The 25259-nt window shown below is 35.6% G+C and overlaps 1 protein-coding gene across 5 annotated transcripts in view; it reads left to right on the forward strand.

Annotated features, from left to right (window-relative positions):
- CACNA2D1 (calcium voltage-gated channel auxiliary subunit alpha2delta 1) overlaps positions 1–25259 on the forward strand; it is a gene marked incomplete at its 5' end in the record, with an annotated part of 423169 nt that overhangs the window by 368105 nt on the left and 29805 nt on the right. The window contains 9 exons of one of the 5 annotated variants that reach the window (XM_082008681.1): positions 2060–2128; positions 3710–3784; positions 5151–5225; positions 8990–9046; positions 13104–13175; positions 14253–14324; positions 19947–20008; positions 22249–22340; positions 24255–24315. In XM_082008681.1, coding sequence (XP_081864807.1) covers positions 2060–2128; positions 3710–3784; positions 5151–5225; positions 8990–9046; positions 13104–13175; positions 14253–14324; positions 19947–20008; positions 22249–22340; positions 24255–24315 — 635 coding nt within the window. The remainder of the gene's footprint in view (positions 1–2059; positions 2129–3709; positions 3785–5150; positions 5226–8989; positions 9047–13103; positions 13176–14252; positions 14325–19946; positions 20009–22248; positions 22341–24254; positions 24316–25259) is intronic. The other 4 variants (XM_082008682.1, XM_082008683.1, XM_082008684.1 and 1 more) reach the window with 4 other exon arrangements.

Genomic DNA, 25259 nt, shown 5'->3' on the forward strand with positions numbered 1-25259 from the left:
TTTCCAGCAACGATACACTTCAATAGAACAATTTCCTGAACAGCTATTTCTAATGTGCTAGTCATTACTTGCACCTAGTATCCTCCTAAGTGTCCTGAACTTTAACAGGGAAAAGCAATTTATCCTACACACAGATCTTTAAGTGTAGGTCATTACTGTCCTCAAATTAACAAAAGAAAAAAGAAGTAAATAGTTTTCCAATGTTATACCTGTGCTGCAGTAGATGTCACCTGTTTTGTTACTGGTGAAGAGTTCTTACTTTTTCCCTTTTTTTTTCCCCCAAAAGTATTCCAGGCAGAATATAACCTGTCAATGTTACTGGGTATTTGTACAGGTTTTGAACTTGGATCTTTAAAATATCGTGGTTGTTGTAATTACTTGCTTGCTCAAGGTAATGATTTCTTTAATTGGACAGTGTATATAATGGGGAAATAAACAAAAAGATGTATGAAACGCTTTTCTTACCGCTGAATTTATCACTTTGGTCTTGTAAAACAAACACATACAGGAAACTACGAAATGCAAAGCATTATTAGCAGCAATCCAATCTGTTGCTCTAGATAACCTTCTTCTGAGTAACTCCAACTAAGCAAAAATTACTGCAAAATGGTCATCTGGAATCATGTATTTATCCGAGTTCACATGGTCATCTAATGTCATGTCAAAATCCACTTCTTCCCGTCAGTCAGCATTACTGTAAAATTTTTATCGCCTCATCATAGAACTGAGCGTGACACAGAGGAATCAGTTTTTCTTTGGAATTTCAATGGCCAGAAGTTCATTAACCATCCTTTTTGGTTACTGCTGAGGTAATTACTGGAAACATAAAGGATATTGTGACGCAAGTTCATATGTTCTCTACACATCCGGTTGTAAAGTCAAAGCTAAATTTGTAACTGTGGACAGAAAGAGTTCTGTTGAATGAAGTAAAATGAGTGAAACCTGCAGACTTCTGTTGTGTTGCTTTATAGTTTCCGTGGGTTCATTCAGTGTTTCCTTCAAGGTGTTCTGCATTCATGTGTCATGTATATGTGTTTGTATATATATAATTATATATACATTTGTGTGTGTGTGTACATACATATTTATAAAAAGCAGGACATGTTCTTTTTACTAATATATTTATTATGTGAAGACCAACCCAAGCTAAACTGTTGAGGTAAAGACTGAAATTTGTGGACTTTCTCATCACAGGTGACAGCATGAAGGCACAGGTGTATCTAATCCATTCTCAAGCATTTTCCTTATTCTTAGTTGTAGCAGGGATTGGGACTAACTTGTCACACTGGTTCTTTATTTTATATTCCCTATAGCAATTCCTTCCTGAAGGGTTTGTGCTGCTGCTTGTGCCTCCCTGGACTTTTTCCTATCTTTTTTCTCTTACTGTCCAGCTGCTATTTTGGGGCTAAGGCTAAGATAATGCAAAGTGTACATGAAGTTACACTTGAATTGAGTTTAGGTTCAGGTTATGAAATCCTGAAGAGGAACTTTCATTTCAGGCTGTCTTTCAAGACTGTCTTTAATAATTTGATGTATTTGTGGCAATTCACACCTCTCTTCTTGCCCTGTTCCTTCAGGTTCTGTTACAGTGTTGCTCTGGCCTGATTTTCTGCAAGATAATCCCACAATTTTCATATACTTTTAGGTTTACCAGTTAGTCATAATTTGGTGGTGATATGAAAGTAGTAGCATTACCTGTTGGATTTTTGTGTTGATTTTGCCTATATGTATTTCTTGCCTACCTATTTACTTTCTTTAAGTTTGGATTGTCTTTCTTCTTTCTTTCTCTCCTCTTCTCCCCCATCTGGAGTTGTTGCACATTTTAAAAAAGCAATTTATTATTCTAATACACACATGGACACAAAAAAATGTAATTTCAACTTTCTATGTATGAAATCAATTAAGTAGTATTACTTTTCTTTTTTTACAAACTATAAGTCAGGACTCTAACCTAACATTTGGCTATGGTAATCCCTGGATTGTTCTAATGTATTATAGTTCAATATTTGTTATTTAACTAAAAGTCTTTTTCTCCCTTCTGTATGTGATTATTTCCTAGGAGCTGGGCCTTGTGATTACAGGAACTCTGCCTGTCTTCAATCTAACAAAGGAACAAAATGGGAAAATAGTAAGCCATTACTTAAAAAAAAAAAAAAAATCAGTTGTTTGAATTAAATTTTAATGCTAAACTCCTTGAAAATTGCGTATCACCTTAAAGCTGTCTACAGTTTAATTGCCTTATATACCAGAAACAAAGGGGTCATCTCTAGTTGATAACCTTCTGGGAACAAGAAAATGCAGATCACCCTTTTTGTAATTCTGAGTTTCAGGGTATGACATTCCTTGATCTAGCTCTGTGACCTGGTGGCAATGGGAATGTATTAAGTGCTCAATAGATGGGAAGTCAATGATGATATTATTTAGGCCTTGCCAAGAAACTAAACAAATCTGTGATGCTATGACATTTCAGGGTAAAAGGCAACGATGTAGAGAATTTAAATTAATTAGTTGTAGTGATAATAGAAAAGAGATCTGTGTACTTAGATTAAAATCTAAATATTAAATAAATACAGTTTCCATCCCTATTACGTTCTGATAAGTTATCGATGTACGTCCTCTTTGCAAATTCAAAATCCTGCTTTTTTAAAATTACACCTAGAAAAAATATGCTTTACAGTGTGTGGTAAAATACCGTACATTTGGTGTGATAATCATGTTCACTCAGGTCAAAAAGTTTAGCCAAGATATTCTTTGATTCAGTTTCTTGGATATTAAATAGACTCAGAATGAATAAATAGGAATTTGATCACTCCCATTTCTTTTATTTACTTTTGGAATAGTTCTCTTGGTTTCCCTTTAAAAATAAAAGAAAACAAAAAAGATTTCACAAACTTATCTACAAGATAATGCCTAGAATTTACTGAGTCTAGTTGCAAAGTGAGAGACTACTGATTATCAAAGGATGTCTTTCTGAGAATTAAAACAACCATGGTCTACTATAGAAGAACAAGAGATCTTGAATCTGCTCGACTTAGGTCTCTACCTGAATTTGAGGTTACAGACTGCAAGATCCATCTTCCAAAACATAATCCGAATCTATTTAATATGGAGGAGGGATTCAGGTGATACTGTGTAAATGACTGCCCCCCTTTTCTGTAGTAGGAAAATAAATTACAAGGGAAGTAAATGTGGTGCCCGAGTCCCTGATTTCAAATGCTGATAATTGTTATAGTCACTGTTTTGGGGGGGGTTTGTTGTGTGGTTTTTTTCATACATCATTATACCATAGCCAAAAGAGGTTAATTGTTCTGGGGTCTCACTTATCAATTGCCTAACCTAGGTATGCAATAGTAGCTCTATCTTGGTGCTAGTAATTTAGTATCTACATCATCGGCAATATTAATGCATCACTTCTGCTTTCAGCTGTTTTGTTCTTACATTTATTGTTTATTCACCAAGAAAAGCATCCATATTCATCTTCACAAACATTTTTCATATTCTCTACTAAGTTCTGAATGTATTGAATATTATTTTGAATCACTTGGATATTATTTAAAATATATAGAATAAAAACATAAATAAATAGGTAACTTTTCAACCAGTATCTGTTAAAAAAGAGACCAAGGCATAATCAAAATTCAATGACTGTTGCAGTTATTCTGCATTGTAAATATGTCAAGCATATTCTAACGTTTTGGAATCTTACCAGAATCAGCTGATTCTTGGAGTAATGGGGGTTGATGTCTCTTTGGAGGACATAAAAAAACTGACACCCCGATTTACGGTAAGTTGTTTGCGTTGGTGGTTTCTCTTTATGTATGATTTATGTATGATTTCTTTGCATGCCCTTTCATAAGTCATGCATCAATGACTGGATGTGAGTCAAAGTACCAGCAGGCTTCTTTTTCATATATTCTTTTCCATTGTTGTAGATTTTCTGATGGTTTTCTCTCCAGCCATATATGTGCTTCTGTGTGAACTATCCGTCAGGATGCATCTGTAAAAGCCAGCTTTTACATTGGGGGATGTATTCCAAACAATTATTTTCCTGTAGCTTAAGGCACTGCTCTTTAGTTGAGTGTTTGGTTCTTATCACAGTGTAGAGTACACAATCATTTCAGATATAAATGTTAATGATACTTAGTATTTATATAGGACAGGTCATTATATAAAAGTTCTTTAATATACATGTCTGTCTGTACCCTACTCTGTATGATTGATTTATATATTTAGACATCTAGCTGAAGAATTTCTAAGAAAATAACTAGTACTGCGGAAAACATCTGAGGAAGCAAAGGAATATCATGAATTTGGCCGAAGGCAAATGCAAAGTCCTGCATCTAGAATGGAATAATCCCATGCCACAGTACAGGCTGGGCCAGACTGCCTCAAAAGGCAGTAAAGGGCCTTGGGGTCATGGTGGAGGACAAGCTGAACATGTGTCAACAGTGCACCTGTGCAGTAAAGAAGGACAATTGTGCAATGAACACCTGCCTCAGGAGCACTGAGTCCAAGTTCAATCTTCTCAGTACAAGAAACACACTGAGACGCAGGATAGAGGCCAGTGCAGAGCCACTACGTTGGCCAACATGACTGGAGTACATGGTACACAAGGAGAACATGAGACAGATGGGTTTGTTCAGACTGAAGAAGAAACGTAATGTGTTAACTAATGGGAGTTATAGAGAAGATGGACCTAGGCATTTCTTGGAGGTTTGTAGCAAAAGACAAGAGGCAATCAGCATAGTTATTGCAAGGGAAATAAGGAAAAAAAAATCATTGTGAGGGTGGTTAAACACTGGATCAGGTTGCCCAGAGAGGCTGTGTAATTGCCATTGGATGTATTCAAAGATTCTTTGAAACCTAATGCAACTTTGATGTTGGATCGTATTTTGAAGTTAGCTCGGCTTTCAATGAAGAGTTGTGCCAGGTGACCTCCAAAGGTCCCATCAGCTGAAATTATTCTCCAGGTTTACAATTCTAAAAGAGTAAATATTAAGAAATTATCTTCTCTATGTTAATATCTCATGTATTCCATGATGCCTGAGGCAATGTATTTTCCTCAATGTGACCATTGCTTGCAAACCATTAATTAATCTTTCTTCATTACTTAAAACCTTAAAATGCAAAACTTCATTTCTTTCTTTCAGCTTTGTCCAAATGGATACTATTTTGCAATTGATCCTAATGGGTACGTGCTACTTCACCCAAATCTCCAACCAAAGGTATGAAAAACCTTCTAATTTATGTCTCTATAATAAAGGGACATTGTCAGAAATAACAGAACCATCTAAGATGACCTGAAAGTGCCAGAGAGCAATACTAAAGAATTCTCTTTTGTGGGGTTGTCAGGAAAATCTGTGGTGCATGAATGGCTTCATCCAAATCTGCTTTAGCCAGCACAAAGGCCCGCATTGGCTTGTATTTAGTCTGGTTATTAATTAAAATATATAGATATATATTTTACATGCACATTTATATATGTGAAGTAAGTATTTTAATACACATAATAATATAAAAACAACTAGTGGTAGCTGGAATATCATTGAGAAGAACTTGTAGTGTGTTATAAGATTCTCTTGAAGCAAACTGAGGAGTCTACTAACGCACATGTTTATTTTGTGATGCTTTCTCATTTCAGAAATGAAACTTTCATACTCACAAAAAAATCAGGGGCAAATGGAATATTTTATTTGTATTTTTTGTATTTATTTCCTTATTTTCTGTTTACCAGAACTGAAACCTGAGCTGCACATTTGGGGTGGATCTATCTGAGCACTCTTTCCCAGAATGCTAGATTTTTCAGTAGTTCAACTTGAGTCTTTCATCTTTAAAGATAAAATTTTTATCTAAATCTGATTAGGATGCATCTTTCCTAAAACTTCAGGAAAATTTAAACACAAGATTTCAGTCTGGCTTTTTATCTATTGACTGTGTGGACTCCTAACATTATATGTATCTTCTAAAATAGGTTGCCTCCCTGGCTTTGATGAGATATTTCAACATGAATGTATTTTTTTTCTGAAATCAGAACTTTAATCTTTGTTTTAGTGAAAGGTTTTTCCATGTCAAACAATCTTTTATTTAGTGGATTATTTGAAAATACTTGTGTTTTAATTCCATTGGAAACATACTTTCAGAAAACTTTGTCTCTTGAGTTCACAGTCACAAATGCAGCATTATATAAAAGACAAAGTTAGAATGTATTTAACTAAAAATAAATTTCACTTCAGATTGCAAGAAAGGTATGTATTATTTACAGAAAAAATGGAAATAATAAGAAATCACTATAAATATTGAAGACCAAACAATATATCCATGTAGTACAGCTGTCGATATTAAAATTTCTCATTATCTCATTAAGATGGTTTGAGCAATACACAGCCAAAATAAATGCAAGATGTCAATACACGGGCAAAGAAGGCTAGTAAGGCCTTTAAACTTTAGTGGCACCCTACTCCTAAGTTATTTTTTAGCACTTAGTACACTTTAGAAGAACTTCTTAAGTAATGGAAGCCTGTATTTGCTGCCTTTAGGCATGGAAATACTGGTTTTTTGTAAATTGGATGCGTATCCATCACTTTATTCCTCCCAGCCATGTTTGTGGCAGAATAGCAGGAAGTCCTTGACCTCTTGGCTGTGCGACTGTCCTCTCTTGTTTCTCCACCAGAAAGTCCTATCATAGCTCCGAAAGGGATAGCAGACCCCCTTTTCAGTATTTCACTGTCTTTAACTGTCAAAGGCAGAGAAAGAAATGAAGAATTCACCTACATATTTTAGTGATTCATTTAATTCTTAAGCTGGGGGAAGTCAGCGTTGTGAATGTGTGAATTGATTTCCTGGTGAAGTAATGAATATGTTTGACATCTTTTGCCAAGTGTGTAACAAAAGAAGAAAGAAACAAAAACGCTTCTGAAGAAGAAAAATAATAACTAGATCTTAACAATTGATGAAATATGCCTTTAGATTTATTATGAAAAGACCTTTTTAAAAAGGAAAAAAAAAAGGAAAAGAAGGACTTTATATAGTTTTCATACTTTACGAGGACTTCAGTTTTTGGATATGTGCATTAGGTTGTCACGCATTAAAAAATGAAAGTTTTTATTTGATGTTTTTACTTGGTAAATGGCTCTGGGTCAAATATATACATCATTACTGACTGAATATTTTCTTCATTAGACATTATTAAAAATTCAGATGATGGCGAGTAGTCTATTTACCTTTTCCTTATATGCAAATGAAATTATTTTTTTCTTAACAGATGGAATGTAAAATAAAGCAATGCAGTAGTCTCATTTTAGGCACAATCTTGTGAGGAACTGATGGATATGGATTCTGTTCGTGTCATAAGTGCTATTACACTGCAGTGTGGACTCATGACACTGGAGAATAAAGAACCTTTTTCAGAGAGTGAAAAACTCAGGTCATCCCAACTAAATATAGGCAGACTGAGATGGATTATTAGGAAACTAATTGTCATGGCTTCTCTGTGTAGTTTTCTACTTAAAAGGATAGAAAAGTCCCAAGGTGCTTTCATATACTGCCCAAATATTTGATTTAAAGTATGTTTTCAAAAGGATATTTTAGAAGTTATATGTTTTATGTTGTAGAATAATGTCTCAATGTAATATTAAGCATACGCATTATTGTTTTTGTTTTTGTTATTGTTGTTATTAACAGTTACACAGACTAGACTTTTTCACTCCCAGTTTGTTTGGGGTGGTGCATGCTATTCAGACTGTTACAAGAACAACGTTTTAAAACTAAGGTACACTACAAAGACAGATGTATTTAGAACCCATTTACTTTCTTTAACATGTCATATTAATTTTAGTGAAACCTTCTGTTATCCATTAGCTTATTAACAAACAACAGCTTCACCCTCTTTGCCAGCAATTTTTCAATAGGTGTAAACTAAAACATAACTACGTCTTTACCTTTGAAGAGGTGAGGGTGTATTAAACTTCCAGTGGCCCCTTCTTCTGAACGTCTTTTGCTTTCCTTCTGAAAATCTGTTATCTCAAATCAAAACTGGTTCAACACAATTAATAATTTAAGAAATTGTCTTGCAGTATGAGCTCACAAGAAAAACCCCTGGAAATTCAGAACTTGTGGAGTCACTTGCACAACTGAGAAAATGTAACAAAAGGCAGGTTCAAAAGAGGATTATAATCATTAAGAACTTTCCCATCATGTTCTTATTTGCACATGAAAACTATGTCAAAGCATAACACAGGAAATCTTTTTTTAACTTTCAGTTCAATATAGATTTGAACTGCTTAAAATACCAGTTTTCAAGTTTCTGTAGTTAGTTTAAAAATGCCTAATTTTATGTTTTTCTACCAATTTTCTTTGTGTGTCTGTGCATATGTGCGTGTGTTTTTCCCATTGTCCTGGGAGAAAACAGGTAGATACCCCACCAAATAAACAGTCACTAAAGTGAGTGCATTAAGCATGTGTTAACAAGATTAGTCTTAATTAGATAAGAATTGAAAACAGTAAATAATTTAATTTCTGAATCTGTTCTAAAGATTGGTATAATTTTCTTCATTTTTATTATGGTTCTGGTCAAAATCCATTTAATGGTAGTTATGAAACTCCAGATGCCTTCAGTAGGGTCCAGTATTTGTCTTATGATTTATGATTTTGAAAGAAATCTAAGAGGAGATGGTTTTAAGAGCAGATATAACAGTAAACAAAAAGTGAAACTCTTCTCATTCTATTTATTAATGCTGGCAGAATATGTGGGAGGAAGAGCTCTCTGTTAACTTAATTCAGATCATTTAACCTATGTCTGGTTTTTGTTTCCTTAGACAAAACCTGTGTAATTCTGACAGAGAGCTCAGAACTCTCGATCGGAATGAGCTAGTCTCTGCCTCCAGTAAACACGCACTGGAGAGTATAGATGTTGAGGAAAGACTTCCATTCTATAAGTAGGCTGTTTACTAATCTTGTAAAAATATAAATTACTGCTTTTTTGTTACTTCAGCAAATTGGTGTGGGCATACCAAAAGTTAAATTGAGAAAAAGGAGACCCAATGTACAGGTAACTTTGGATGGAGGTGATTAGTGCATTAGAATGCATAGACCTGGAAATCAATTAGAAAGCTTCTGCCCTGCTTACTAGGAAAAATCTAACTAGAGAACTCTTTACTTTGACAAACAGCTTCCAAAGCATGAAGCTTGCATCCTTCCTTGTTTAAATAATAGAAAACATGTTATTGGCTGTAGTGAAGGGCGTTCCATTAAATTATGGTGCTTTACTAATAGGTGCTAATTAGAGCCGTGCTGTAAAAATTATTCTTCAGATTTTGAAATTAATTTGAAGACTGGAAAAAAAAAGAGACTACTTGTGCTGGCTTTGCTTGCATAAACCCAAAGTCAAGAGAGGATCATTCTTACGACTTTATTGCCAAGTTTTATTGTACAGAGTGTGCTGTATAACATTACAGAATTCGAATGAACTGTTCAGGTTTTTTCTGGGGAAGTCAGAATAAGGCCTATGTTTTATCTGCTATTTACATCAGGTTTCTCTGTTTAGCAAACCCAACTCCAGAGGATTAACTGCCATTAAGAGAACAGGGAAAAGGAAATTAGTAACATTTATGTAATGTAATCCCTGAGCAGAAAACACTTAATGAAAATTTAAAAATCATTAAAGGAATATATTAGCTATGTAACTAGCAAAATAACAAAATTAGGTATAGTATACCAAGTTAATTTCTTACACATATGGGAATATATAATGCAAAACTGGTGGCTTGCATAACACCACCATTAAAACACAGCGTAAAGTCCTGATCTAATACAAGTCAGTGATTTCACCGAGTCCTGAGTGACTGTGTTCATACCACACGTAGAAGACCACCTCTTGGCTAGTTTCTTTGTTTGTGCACTGGAGAAAGCAGCACTGGAGCATAGAGAAGCTCAGTATGCTGGGCACCCCGGGCTCCTCCGCGTGCTGTGGTGTGGTTTGGCTGTTGCTGGGCTTGCCTGGCGGTGCTGGCTGCCCGGGGAGGTGCAGCTCTGGGCTGCCATCCACTCCAGATGCTCCTGGGTCTCCCTCTGGGGCCTAGGATTTTGCTTCCGTCTTACCATCGTTTATTTTAAAAGCCTAACAGCCTGTGTCTTCATTAGTACTGCAGGTATGAGTAGGAACTAGTCTCCTGCAACTCACACCAAAGAAGACTTCCACAATATTTGTGAGAATACTGACCTCCAAAAACACATGACAACGATATTTTAATGAAAATTTTTTTATGTTGCTGCACCAGTTCTTTCTTTCTTTGTTTCCTTCTTGATTTGTCATTGAAGTAATAGATCTTTGCCTTCATTTGTCATGCTGAAAATGGATTGCACTCCCTTTATTTGCATGCTTTGTTGCTAGTGATTTACTTCTGTTTTGTTTTATTAAGTTGTGCTGGTGAATGTGGTGGTGTTGCACTTATCCTAGTCATGTCATGAGCATGACTGGATAAAGAGAAGAGCAAACTGAACAGTAAGTTTGTTTCTTCGTGGCTTGGAATAAACTCCACTAAATGGCAACCTTGGAAGAAAAAATAATGGAGCCCAAATACTGGTAAAAACACATTATTGAGAGAAAAAGACATAGCAGGGAAAATGGTCTTCATTTAAAGTACAGGGCTAGGAATTTTCTGGTTTAATTTCTAATGGATCTCTTTGTGCCTCAGGCACATCACATAATGTATCTATATATGCTTAGTTTCTTCATCTCTTAAAAGTCATATTAATGACTTTGTAAAGTCACCTTATAAAGAATGAGTGGTGATTAACTTAAGTCTTAAAAAGAAAAAGAACAACGTATACTTGAATTTTGACGCACTGTTAAAGTTGACTGTTTTGTCTTTGGGACTCCTTAACTATGGCTAGCCTAGGTTATCATTTGAAATTAATATTGACTTTGATTTGATGTGATGGCTTTTGTTTTTTGTTTTTTTACCATTTCTTTTCTTTCTGTTCCTTTGTGTGTTGGAATGGAATGTGAACTTCACAAATGCCTTCTCTGCCCTGCCAATACCTTCATGCATGCTGTTTGGGTTTGACCATGCTATTCATTATCCATTGCATGTAAGAAAATGTATTTTTTTTTATTTACATTTACATTTTAACATTTTGCTATTTGAGAGTATAGATTAGCTGAGGGGAAAAAAGCAACTGCATAAAAATAATTAAACTGATTTTTAATAGTAGAGAGCATATGCTAATGCTACCATATTAAAGTTGTTAGTTTTATCTATCTTACATAAATAGGAACATTAAAATTTCTTTGAAGTTATCAGTAGATGTTTAAAAGAAATATCCAGAATATTTGCCTGAAATCTTTCCAGTGCATAAACTCTTTCTGAGAATAAATTTATTTGCTTTTCTCTTGGCAGATAGTAAGTCTTACTTGCTAAGAAAAGGAATGATTCCATATATCTAGAAACATGTACACTTGTTTCTCAAGAATATGAAGGAATAATCTTTTGTTTTCTAACACTATTCTGTATTACAGTCTTGAAAATTAGGACTACTGTTCACTTTTTAATGCTCCACACTATTACATGAAGGTATCTTTTACTAGCTACTCAGGACGTTACTTTCTTCCAGTACAAACTGAAAATGCATACATAAATTGTGATGAAACATGCTTGTGTTCTTTGATAGAACACTTACATGTACATTTGTCATGTACCTTTGCCAGAGAATGTTACAATAGAAGGAATATATTAATCGTTTTGAAAGAAAGGATTCTATTCTAGCCTGTAAATAAATTAGTATAGCTGAATTGCTGAAATCCTCCAAAAATATCATTATCAGAATTTACACTTGCTTTGAAATAAAAGTATCACCTAATGACAATTTTTGTCTTGTTAATAACATGAGAAATAGTGCTCCATTACTGATAAAACTGGGCCTTGAGATCCTTTCAGGTATGAACTGTCCTATTACACAAAGCAAATTATTATCATTCAAAATTACTAAAACGGGACTTTTTTCATTTTCTATTCTGAACTATCAATCAGATTTAAGCGGTTAAATAATATACCCTCATACTCCTTATGCTAAAGGTCCTTCATTAGGTGGGTGCATTAAATAACTACTGAGTGATGGATTGAGGAATTTTACACCACACATAATATAAAGTCAGTGGGGCTTAGCCAAAATTACTCAAAAAAAAAAAAAGTCAGATTCCTAACAGCTCGTATGGAAGATGGCTGTCCAAGTAAATGCAGACTCCAACCGAGAAGGGAGTAGAGGCTGGAGGGTGGTCTGAGCTAGTTCAGCAGAGCTACAATGGTCTTCCCACATTCCTATGGGACCAGGGTTACTACAGATGCAGACCACCAAACTTCTCTGTGCTCCATAGTTGAGGGTCGACATCATGTATATTCCTTAGGTCTTGAAGATGCTTGGTCGCAGCATTTCTGTGCTACAGGTTTCCATCTCTTAATTTGAGATAACAGTACTGATGTCAAGTGAAATACATTCAAAACTGCAAGGTTGCTCATGGAAGTCCTGTAATGCTGACAATAAAAATGATTTTTATTTTCTTATAATAAAGAAATCCTTTATTATAACTGCTGCCTCTGAATCTTGAGCTGCAGTCCATTCCCACCTCATAAGGGCAAGTCTGTAGTCTGCTTTTGGCAAAATTGCAGAAGAGTTCAATTGCCCCATTTTACTGGTCAGCTGGAAAACTGACAAATTTCCCTCTCCCTTCTTGGCAGGACACCTAATGGGAGATTCATATCTGATGCTTCCTCTGATGCATCTTCTTCCACCTTCACAGTCTGTGACATACCAGCAGTAGGGGAGGCAGCTTCCCAATATGAGCCCCATACATGACAGACGGTTGACAGACACTGGCCATTAGTGTTAATTTGATTTTCACTTACCCAGTTAACCTCTCTATCCAGTGAAATAAAATAAATGAGAAAGGGCCACTAGTAATTCATAATTCATTGTGCTATAAGAGATTAAAATACATGGGTAAGTAAGCCCAGTTAAGTAGATTAGTTTGAAATGAAGGGATTAGAATGATTTGTAACATTACAATACTCTATATTTATTATTTGATCATTCAATATCCTTTGCTTCAGAATCCTAAATCCCAGGAGCCTGTTACACTGGATTTTCTAGATGCTGAACTGGAAAATGATATTAAAGTTGAGGTAAGATTACCTGGTTTCTTACTACCTGTTGCTGCTTGTATTTCACTGTATAATAAATGAAATACAATAATTGTTCTAGATTTTAAACGGGACTCTATTTCACTATAAATTTCTATTTAAAATTTGTCAAGATGACGACTTTATAGAAAGATAAGTTTAATATGAAACAAATTGAAAACTGGTATTATTCATAGGCAAGGGCAATGCATTATATTCCTCTCATTTTGAAAGACACCATGATTGCTATTTAAATAATACTTCCTCATTAAGTGGCAATTCCTAGGAAGGAGCTTGTAAAATTTTTCAGAACAGAACACTTTTTAATAGGATACTAATATATGACCTGAAATATTTTAAAAGTATTTCCTTATCTCTTACCAATGCAAGCTTATGGCTGTGGTGAGAGAGAGAACTGAGAAATAAAGTTAAGTGTTGACAAAAAATTAAATCCTCTGTATATTTTTAAGTTACTGATTTTGTAATACATTCAGAAATCAGCATTTTTTAAAATAGTTTGATACTTTTGTGAAATACAATAAAGCTTTTTTAAACATCTTATATTTTTAAACATATTTTTTCACTTTGTTTGAAATTGTTCCCTCATAATTATACTCTTGGTATCTGTTAAATTCTGCCTTAAGTTTCTTTAAAACCACTGCTTCAGAGAGGAATTACTTTCAGCCTGGTATAAAAATGTTTTTGTGTATCACTGCTGCTACAAGAATCCCACAGATGTGCTGGGAATCACAAGAAATGCTTGACAAAACTCCTTCTCATCCACACAGAATTCATACTCTCTCTAGTGCCCAGCATCAAAGGGTTTTATGGGGTGGTCTTGCTATGCAAAGTATACCAGAATTGTTGCTTCATAGCTCTACTGATTGAGTATGTATTTGGATAAAGCAACTTCTAATTAGAAAAATCTGAATATCGTAAATTTAACTTTTTTTGTTTAAGAACTATGACTTTCATATCCATTACCATTGCCTGTGTCTGTATGAAATATTTGGAATCACTGAAAAGATTATTCATGTTACATGCAATACCTAGTTGTTTTTTTTTCTTTCATACTAATAGATTCGGAAAAAAATGATAGATGGAGAAAGTGGGGAAAAAACATTTGAAACACTGGTCAAGTCCCAAGATGAGGTAAGATAGGAACACAGGCAACTACATTTACAGGAACAAACAAAACCAGAGAAATACTGTGAAACAGTGAAAAGATGTTAATTTTGTAATGTCAGTTTGTATCATTTTTCCCTCTAGATTTGCTAATTTTACTGGCTTATAATAAAAGAAATTATGTACTTACGAAAAGAAGAATTGCTTTTTTTTCTTGGTTTCTTTGGTGCATCATTAATCAGGCAGTTGTTGATGAGTTCTTACACTCTGTTCACCAGGAAATGGACCCAGCCTACTTCTGTGTATGAATCCCAAAACAAAGTACTTAATTTGCTTGCGGAGATATGTGAGGATGGGTTTGGTAGTTGGTATATTGTGGTTAAATGGGAAGAAAGTAGTGAGAAAAAGACACAACGCTTATAAGCCATAAATGAAGACTATTTGGGATAAGCAAATTCATCTTACAGTTACATTATGTACTTGTGCTTTCTGAACAGCTTGTTAAGTTCTTTATTTCTTGTCCAACATGCTCATTCCTGATAAAGATTGCTACTGATTTCTCTAATAAGACATACATGAGGAAATACTCAAATTTGATATGGATCCTTACATGTATGCTTTACTTCTTGGGGACCTTAATGAGAAGAAATCATGACTGGTGTGCCAAAGGAACAGTTCTGGCCAGAGTATGTCCCACAGTTACAGTTCTACAACAGCTTTTTGAAACTGCTTTACTCTGAATGTAAACAGCTTGAAGATAGCTAATTTAATGACTTAGAGAAGAACATGAAGGAAATATAACATCAAGCAGACACTACACAACCCCTATATATATGAGCACACTATAACAATACTCAGCAGAATTGCTTGGGAGTGTGAAGTTAATTTTTCATGTGTAGTATTAGCTGCCCTCCTATTGATCTCCTGTAACTTTGCTATCTCCAACGGCTCTGCTGTTTGTACTTAAATGGCAGAATGTTCCAGTGAAAAGTTCCTACTTCTCACAAGTCATATGCTATAGAATGTAATCAAGTTAAATTGACAGGAAATCAGAGTTTAGGGTTCTTTTATTCTGTTGAAAAAGGCATATTCCTTATTTATATTCCATTCAATGTCTAATAGATGGTAGCTTAATAAATTTAAATTTTGGCCAGATTACACTCAGTGATGCCCAATACTGAGCAATTACTATTAACAGTCCTCTGACTCAGTTCTGCATTGAGGGGAGATTCTTATATGCTTATTCTCATTTTGATACAGAAAAAAATATCTCATAGTCCTAGTCTATTTTCGCTTTAAACATGGTAGAAACCTACTTGTCTTTGTGAGTGAAAATCAGCGGCAATGCACACTCTGTGCATTTGTCTTTGCTAGATGAGGCTGAAAATGGAGATGAATTTTCTGAAACATGTCTCGATCATTCATCCATGCTGTGATTTCACAATGCCAAGTTAATGATTACTTGGTTCTGCAACAGACCTTTGGGAACATACTTAGAATCAGAATCATAGAATCATAGAATAGCTTGGGTTGAAAGGGACCTTTAAAGGTCATCTAGTCCAACCCCCATGCCACGAGCAGGGACATCTTCAACTAGTTCAGGTTGCTCAGAGCCCCGTCCAACCCGACCTGGGATGTTACCAGGGTTGGGGCATCTACCACCCCTCTGGGCAACCTGGGCCAGGGTTTCACCACCCTCACTGTGAAAAATTTCTTCTTCTATCAAGATATTATTATATCTAGTCTGAATCTGCCCTCTTTTAGTTTAAAACCATTACCCCTGGTCCTATCGCTACAGGCCCTGCTAAAAAGTCTCTCCCCATCTTTCTTATAAGCCCCTTTAAGCACTGGCAGGCTGCAGTAAGGTCTCCCCGGAGCCTCCTCTTCTCCAGGCTGAGCAACCCCAACTCTTTCAGCCTGTCGTCATAGGAGAGGTGTTTCAACTCTCTGATCATTTTTGTGTCTCTCCTCTCGACCCATTCCAACAAGTCCATGTCTTTTCTGTGCTGAGGACTCCAGAGCTGGAGATCTCATGACCATTCCTCAGCCTCTTAGTATCTGCACTGGATTTGACAAAGCATGCTGCTTCTCATAACGTAATTTTAAAAGAGTGCAAATAACGACAGGAATCCATGTTCAAGATCTTTACAACTTGTGCAAAGCCATCAGAGTAATTTTTCATTCCTGAACTGCTGGTGTCATTGAGGAGATCAGTGCCTTTACTTGCATGTGTGTCCACCTGTGAGGAGACAGATTAAAATCTGTATATTCATTCAACTCCCTGCTAACAAGATTGTGACTTTGTTGCAGAAAGGTTGTAATGGTATTTTATTATATTGCAGAGTCTGGGGAATTTGACTCAGTGTTGGGTGCTGTCTTCTTTTTGATAGCCTATTCAGAAAGTGCCGAACGAAAGTGTCTCTTCTTGAATGCAGAACCTAAGTTTCAGTGGGGGCAAATGTAGATGTAGCAACTCTAGATGATCTTATCCAGATGAAAGATGATGATAATGATGATCACGTAATCATGTAGGCAGGAGAGTCATACTTTCCTACTTTAGTCTCTATGAGGGAAGTCAACTAAAGTTATACACTTACATTGTCCAGGTGCAAATTGGACTTGTACAGTTATGGTCCTTGAACCTGCAGAGTCTCATTAAATATGCCCACACTCCTCTGTATCTGACTTCATGCTGCCTTTCACCTCTTCCCATGTTCTTCTAATGCAGGGACTTGTATCAGCAGTCCCATTGCCTTCTGCCAGGACTTTTCTGTTCTTTATCACAATAAAGCCCCCACCCTTCCTGAGTGAGGCTTTACAATGCTGCTTTACAATCTATGGGGAAATCCTGCTGTGTGAGAAAAATGTGCCTTTTCCTGAATGGTTTCACTGTTGGAGGATGATGAATGAATAGGGCCTTCCTGGGGCAGGGAGGGTAAGCCCCATCTGATGTCAGTTCTGCTACCTCACCTGTGTCTAGCCCATCCTGACACCAGCCTGTCCCTCTGTACTCAAGGGAGACTGAGTTATTCTCTCTCTGTTGGAGACTCCAAAGTCCTGCTGGCATCTGTGTTGGGGATAAGCTGCTCCTGAAGGGAGGGACACTCTGGGACATTTTCGGACTTACGTTGTTGTTTAGTGTAAGGAGTGCCTTTTCAATCCTATGGGTGAAAAGGGCTCTGTGTAGGCGGTTAGAAAAGGGAGAATTAGAAGGTCACAAAAATACACCACCACCATTGGGGTTATACAAGAAATTGCATTCATGGCAAAGTTGTTGAAGAGATCTCAGGCTGTGCATGCATTTCTCAGCCTGTGTGATATAAAAGACCTGAAACAGTTGGTCCTGCAACCATTTGTCTAAAGAGAGAGGGAGGGGAAGCATTTACAATTGCAAATGTTGGAGTCAGCTACAGCATCGAGGCAGGGACAGGAGGGAATGTGATGTCCCGGAGTGCATGAGAATGTGTCAGTTATGCATGGCCCAGACCACAATCTGTATTTGAATAGAATATCCCAAGCCTTTTGATCCCAGATGCTTCAAGTGCCCAATGAAATTAATTTCCCTCACCTTCCTTTGCGTCATGGCCCAAGGTTTCTTCTCCTACTCGGACCTCTCTGAGAGAAGGGAGCAGCCAGAGAGGGGTGGCAGTGGTGACTGCTTCAAGCCATTGCACCCTCTGAGCTCCAGGCTGCTAGAGCCAGAATAAAGCTGCTGCAGGCCATGGGCCATGCATGAGCCATGCATCACTCAGGATTTGATAGCTTCATATATGTTCTTATAAAAAGGGCTGATGAGGTCAGTTGCTCTGAACTGACAACTGCAGTCTTGAGGCTTAAAATTGATGTCCTTTTTGTTTTGCTTTTTTTGGTTTAAGTTTGCTTTACTTTCCTTTTGAATTGCAGCTGGCCCCAGCAGTGTCTTGGGAGATGACCTCATACTACAGCATAGAGACTGGACTTGTAGCAAGCGTGGGTGGGGTGCGCTGGAGTCTCCCAAGGCCTCAGGGGCTTTCCAGCTAACAGAGAAGATGCCATAGGAACAAAAGCATTGCCACATTCGGGCAGCCGGGGTGGGCGGCAGTGAAAAATGAAGGGTCACAAAAACGGCAATAACATGTCTAGGTTCTTCGACAGTGACCAGCTGGGGATGAGATGGTCTCAGACCGCGCAGTAATGAAGCAGGCAAAGGTAAATGGGAACTGATGTATGAGGATGTGTGAGCTGCTAGGTTATCTCTGAAGGGAGGTTTCATCAGCCAATTTGCTTTCAAGCAAGTTCACAGTGCTGGTGGCAACAGGATTTAATAAGAGCCCAGTTCTTCTCTTCCCTCCTTCCTACCTTAGGCATTGCTCTTCTCTTGCCACTGAACTTGGTGTGCAACCCGTGGCAGTGTGCCTGGTTTGGAGGGACTGCCAGCACTCGATTCAAGTGTCTACTTATTCTTGAGTTGAAGTAATAGTGTAGGCACATTATGAAATATAAATAAGCTTGGATAGGAATGTCTTCAGCCATTTTTTTACCTTAAATATAAAATATATCGGGGCATTAGACACTCATATATGCATATTTTCTCTTTTATTCTTTCCCAAATGACTATTAAATTATTTACACTGTCATACGGTACTGAAAAGCAGCAGCCAGGTAATGACAAGGTTTCAAATTATAAATGTCAAACAAGGCACCTCTTTTTCATAACCGCGGTCGTTTTCACGCTTCCCTTTTACCAGAGGGAAAGAAAGAATGCAGACGTATACCTGTGGTCCGTTTCACCGATGTTTGTAACGTAGCAGTGCAACAGCTGCACAGACTTCATTGCTGGCAAACTTACAAATCTCTGACTGTAAAATAATAATATGTTGCAGCTGGCATAAACTTGTAGTTTTCAAAGTGGCGAACTAGATAAAATGATGTCAGCCAGGTGCATTAATGATTAAACCTATGAGGAACTGTGGGACTGCGTCTATCACATTATTTTTCAGACCAAAAGAAAATGAATGGTAAAGCTTATCCTAACGCATTAAGTTATTTAAAAATAAACATTTACTTCATTGTTAAATTTGTCACAAATTCAACACCCTCCTAATGAGATTAGCAACACATATAAATTTAGCACGGAGTGCCTATACAGTCAGGATTACCTGGTTGTGCCCATAGATATGACTCAAATTTAAATGTATTTAGCCAGTAGTACTGTGACAGACACTAGGTGTTTTTGTTGTTAAAGAGTTATCTACAAAGTCTTTTTATAATTGAGTTTTTTTCTTTTCATAGTTTAACTGCAAAATGGTCCATAAAGGAGATAACACCTTTTATCAAATTTAAATCACATAGAAAAAGGTTTGCAGAGGCCTGGCTAATGCAAATTTCCCTTTTCGATAAAGGGAAAATGATAGGTCATGTTTGTCTGGTTTTAGTTCTTTCTGCATTTTGTTAATGTTCAATAAAAAGGATATAAGTGATTATTGTGCATAATACAAGTTTGGAAAATGTTTAAGAAAAGGAGTTACAGCTCAACTCATACCTTTAGCAAAATAATAAACAGAATTCCAACAGATTTATACTTAATTTTACACTGTCTTTTTCAAGAAAAGGTCACGCTTGTTGAAGCTCTAGAGTTAATTTTTTTTTTTCACCAATATCTTTTTGTAGAGATACATTGATAAAGGAAACAGAACATATACATGGACTGCTGTGAATGGCACTGATTACAGGTAACTCATTTCTGTTCTCTGGCTTCTTTTGTGTAGTTAAGTGTCTTTTTTGTTTATTTGGGTTAATATTTTTAGTGTTCATTTTCTATACTAGCTAAGTCAGGACTAGATCATCTTGTGTCCAGGTCTGTAGGATTTTCTGGGTTCTTTTACAGCTTTACAGTCAGAATTGTTGCTCTGTCTAAGCACCAGAACCTCAGTCTCTCATCCAACTGTTGAAATTTATCACTAGGGTATTTCAGTACATGGGAAAAAATCTGTTTATATGATTGATGTTAAGAATCTTACTTTTCCTCCTACTTTCTGTATCACAGTATACTTTGATTATTAATTGTACGCTTTCTTTTAGATTCCTCCTCTTATTTAATCTTTTCTTTGTATTGTCTCTGTGTTCTAGTTTTAATATGCATATTAAAAAGGGAGTTACTATATTTTGGTCTAAATAAGAAAATGTGACATGTTTTGTGCAAATCCTTTTCAGTCACAGTCATCGCTTATATCATGACTTTGGCTAACCTTCATGTCAGATCTTAGGGGCAAGAACCATGTTACTGATTACCTCTGAAATCTGTATCTATATCTGACAAGTTTTAATTACTTAGCACTTGTACTGCTTTGTATATAAAAATTACATGGTGAACGGCAGCAGGGACAAATGAAGTAATGGGTGAAAGCACATCCCCCCCTTGAATCAACATTGGCATGTATGTTACTTCAAACTCATTTAAGCACACAGTTCTGTAACATTAGAAGGAATGTAGAAACTTGACATTATCCAAAACAAGTTAAGGTTTACCAAGTCCCAGAAAAGTTAAGTTACTCTAGTTCAGACTTAAATGGTACAAATATGAGTCAAATTTTTACCAAAACAATATTTTTATTGTGGTGAATTACAGTGGTCCTCAGTCAAGCTGGTTCCCATTTTCTGTTTTGTTCTGCACAGCTGTACATCCAATGTGAATGCAAATGCTCATTTGCATGTAAAACCAAATAAATCAGTTTTAACAAGAGAATGCAAATGTAGGAACTTTTATTCAGCATCCCATTTTTCTGTTGAACTGCCTCTATATTTATACTCTGTAAGAAAATAAAGTTTTTTTTATCAGGCTATGCCATCTAGCAATCAGTAAAGAAATACATTTGATTTATATGACTTCTTAATTCTTACTGAGCTCGCTGGCATGACATACAGCAATAAATCCATGGAGTCACATTGCAGACAACCTATTAAACATAAAATTATAGATTTTAATTAGCAGTTTCTGCTATCAGTAACTGTTAATGACAGGTAAACTGCTACTCATTTCCCTAGAGGAGAATTGGTAGAAGGCTATCACTAAATATTCAGCAATCTCACTTATACTCTGTTTAAATGGCAAAAGTATCATTAAAGGTTATCTCATTTATGGCTCAATTGTACAACTTTTTTAATGTTAATTTCTGCGGCTATCCATTAGAAATCATTGCAGTTCTACAGTGATGAAATCCAAATGCAGAAATTAAGGATGTGAGATGGGAGATGATGATACCTCTTTAATGATTACTTGTACCTCCTGTCCTTTACATACCTTTTTAGTACTGACCTCTTCTACACATGTATTGAATTTAGTTTCAAAAAGGAGGCCTATATTCATTGAGCAAAAATAAGTACAATCTAAAGAAAATACACTGAAAATGCTTTGCAAATCTTAAAATGTTATTACACAGTGATGTTCAAAGGTTTTCAGTGGTGACTGCATGATTCAAGAAAATATTTTGCATCTTGAATGTAATGTGAATTCAAGTATTTTCAGATACGTTTCCTAATGAATATCAATAGAAAAGAGAGCCTGTCGTTACATGATGCATGCAAATCAGTGCAGTACTACATGCTGGTTTTTGCAGTCGGTGATCACTTTGACGTGTGTTACATTGGGATGCTAAAAGTGTTAGAGGAAAATACAAGAAATCGTGTATTTTATTATTTACAATGATTTAGAAATTCCTTGCTTATCTGTTAAAAAGTGCATTTATGCTTAAAAATGTAAATAAGAACGAAAACAAACACAGGAACTTCAGGACTGTCATGAACCTACTTGTGTCTATTACAAAGTGAGAGGCTGCTATGTACTATATGACCATTTTGTCTCATGATGATCCGACTTCCAAACTTGTTACTTGCTTTCAAAATACTTAGAAGCTGAAACTGGAAAACTGCTGCAAATAACATAATTGCTTAATTTATCTAATTTCTATTGCAGTTTGGCATTGGTGTTACCATCATACAGCTTTTATTATATTAAAGCTAAAATAGAAGAACCAATAACTCAAGCCAGATGTAAGTACTATGAAGGTTCCATCGTTTTGTCTAGTATTGCCAACTCTCAGATTCTCATAAAAAAGCAATGTTTAAAATTCATAAATTTTGTGGAATTATCTGATGTTATCATGATGTACCCAAAATCTACAGCAATGATTCTAACCCATTGTAATGTCCAAGGTACAAGAAATATTCTATAAAGATAGAATATGTGCAGGTACCCCAGTTCCGCTGACAATCCCTTCTCCCTTGCTCTGTGCCTGTAGAATCATTGCTTTGTGTATCCTCTGTTGCTGTCATTTTAAGGGTCTGGATATTATTTTGTTCATTCTATTAGCTAAATGTCATGACATAGACTGTAATAGTAAAGCATTTTTTTTGTTATTTTCACAGTAGTTACAGTATAATATTTAGCAAATTACCTCTGCTGCCCATAGGAATAGATTAATGCGAAAGCACTGTTTGGTTTGTCTTGCAGATAGGTTTTTATTTTGCATTTTACAAATAGTGGTAGTGGATGTTTATAATGTATTTTTGGATTAGACTAATTTCAAGCCATTTACAGATTCTGGAGAGATAATTGGAAATGATACTTGTGAGTATTCAAATGCTTTTTGTTTATTAGGTGTAGCTTAGCCGTAACCTAGGTAATAGACAAAGCAAACCAATCATATCCTTTTAACTTTATCCAAGTGTTACAATAAACTCGAACAGATATGCAGCTAAACAGAAAGTTAGAAAAGCACTAGGAATCTCTCTGAGAGGCATAAATACTGTTAGTTTAGGGACAACTTGGTTAGCACTAAGTCACTGTCCTCCACTATCGCCTCCTCCATATGAAGTAGAACATGGCAACTTTTTAATAACCAGTGAATTGTTTTGTAACTTTGTCAAATAGTAAGTGGTTTAAAATTAAAGTTTCAGTGAATGAATATGGTTCTTCTGATGGATTAGATCATCTGATTTTGCACTTATAGCAATATAACCTGCAAAACAGACCCTTGAAATAGCCGCAGTATATAGAAGGTACTTGGGAAATAATTGAGAAGGATATATTCTTCAGTCTTCAAAGATGTTTGTCGTTTTTCCAGCCTACAGCTGTATGTAAATTGAACCTTTGATCTATCTATGCACAATATTTTTATTCAAGGGGCTGTTTGAATAAAATATTGGTTTGTGACCCCTTTTGCTTTACCCTGTTTTTTTCTGTTTCCCTGCTTTCTCTTTCTGATGGATAGTGGCAATCAAAAAGGGCAAGTATATTCTTGTTGCTCAATTTCCTTCTGTTTATTGCAGTTTATATTTTTCACTTATATTTCCATTCCTACTGGATATTCTCCTCTGTATTCCTCATCTCAGGATTTTTCCCATGATCATTAGGCACCGTAGCAATAGAAAGAAAAAAAAAAAACACGAAGTGTTGTTCTGTTTCCACGCACATATCAATGTGTTGCTAATCTCTAATCCTTCTTTGTCTGGTCCTATCAGTGTTCAGTGACACTACCTTTTAAAGCCATTATTTTCAGTAGCATTGAAAGTGATGCTTATATGGATGAGTTTTTTAAACTTTACTACAGAAAATACTAAAAACATTTCCTTCATGTTCTAACAACTCGATGTCCAAATATTTCTTTGTATCAGATTGAAATTCTAATGAAAACATCTCATATGTTTTCATGTTGTCATGCTAATGAAATGTCTTATCTAAGTAAGCTTTTAGATACATTATTTTTGTTGTTGTATATGTTGTAGATAATAATCAAGTAATTTCTTCCTGTACTTTGAAATACTGAGAAGTATAGAGTATATTAGCAGGACAATGTCTCAGAACAAACATTTCTTTCTAAATTCATGGATGCATGCAAAAGCTAGTCAAATATTTTGAGAAGAAAAATGGTGGCAAAAAGTCTAGTTTACTTACTTGGTGTTTACTCTTCATCTTTGTAGATACAGAAACACTGAAGCTTGATCATTTCGATGAAACTGGTTATACATTTATAGCACCAAGGTTGGTTAATTTCCCAGTAATAAGTTTTATTTCAGCAGTAAATGGGCATTTGATCAGATTAATGACATTTACAGAATATAGACTTGACCAACAAAGTTACATATTTGTAAAAAATATTAAATACAAAAGCAGTTATTAAATTAAGTTACAAGATCAATCTTTCCTTCTTGCTGGAGTGCAAATAGCATCTTCAGGCTCTGATTCCTGTTCATATCAATCAAAGAGAGCTGTAAAATCTAATTTTGATTTTTTAATGGAAATCTTACACATTTCTGTTCATTTCTTGTAATGAACTTTTTAGATTTGTTTCTTGTGACTTTTAAGATTTTACAGCTTTGTACCTTAGCTTCTCATTTGTAAAATAGGTAAAAGATAGTGTTTCAAAGCTCTCTGTCACTTAAGGATTAATTAATTTTTTATTCATTGGACATCAGAAATGATTGAGTCATTGAAAATTGATCAAGGAAGTTCATTAGTTCCCTGTTTTTTCATCTGAAATTGTGTAGTCCTTGTTGCCCTTGTAAATGTATGTTTGCAATGGAAACATGATATGATAAATAGTTCTTAAAAATTAAGTTTCTTTAAAAGACAGTTATGATGAATAAAGGAAACGCTGTACCATCAAGATCACTTAAGTATTGTTGCGTTTCTTATTCGTCTTACAAATTTTTGTATCCTTTTCAATTTCAATGTATAGATTGACTTCAACGAATAGATTGATTTGTATGTAAAACAGTCTTCTATCTTCAAATGAATTCTCAGCTTAACTGTTTAATTTAATTTCTCTGAAGGACTGAAGTTATTGATAAACAATTGTATAATTAGCAATTTCCAGCAAGTCCCTAGTTGTTGGGCTGATGTACATGAACAAAGCCTGTTTTCTATGGAGCTCTGTTTAAATGTGAATGTTGGTATAGTAAGGCAAATTCTGCCTGTAGTTTTTC

This window comes from Phaethon aethereus (genome assembly GCF_964289735.1).
Source record: "Phaethon aethereus genome assembly, chromosome: 1".
Classification (NCBI taxonomy): domain Eukaryota; kingdom Metazoa; phylum Chordata; class Aves; order Phaethontiformes; family Phaethontidae; genus Phaethon; species Phaethon aethereus.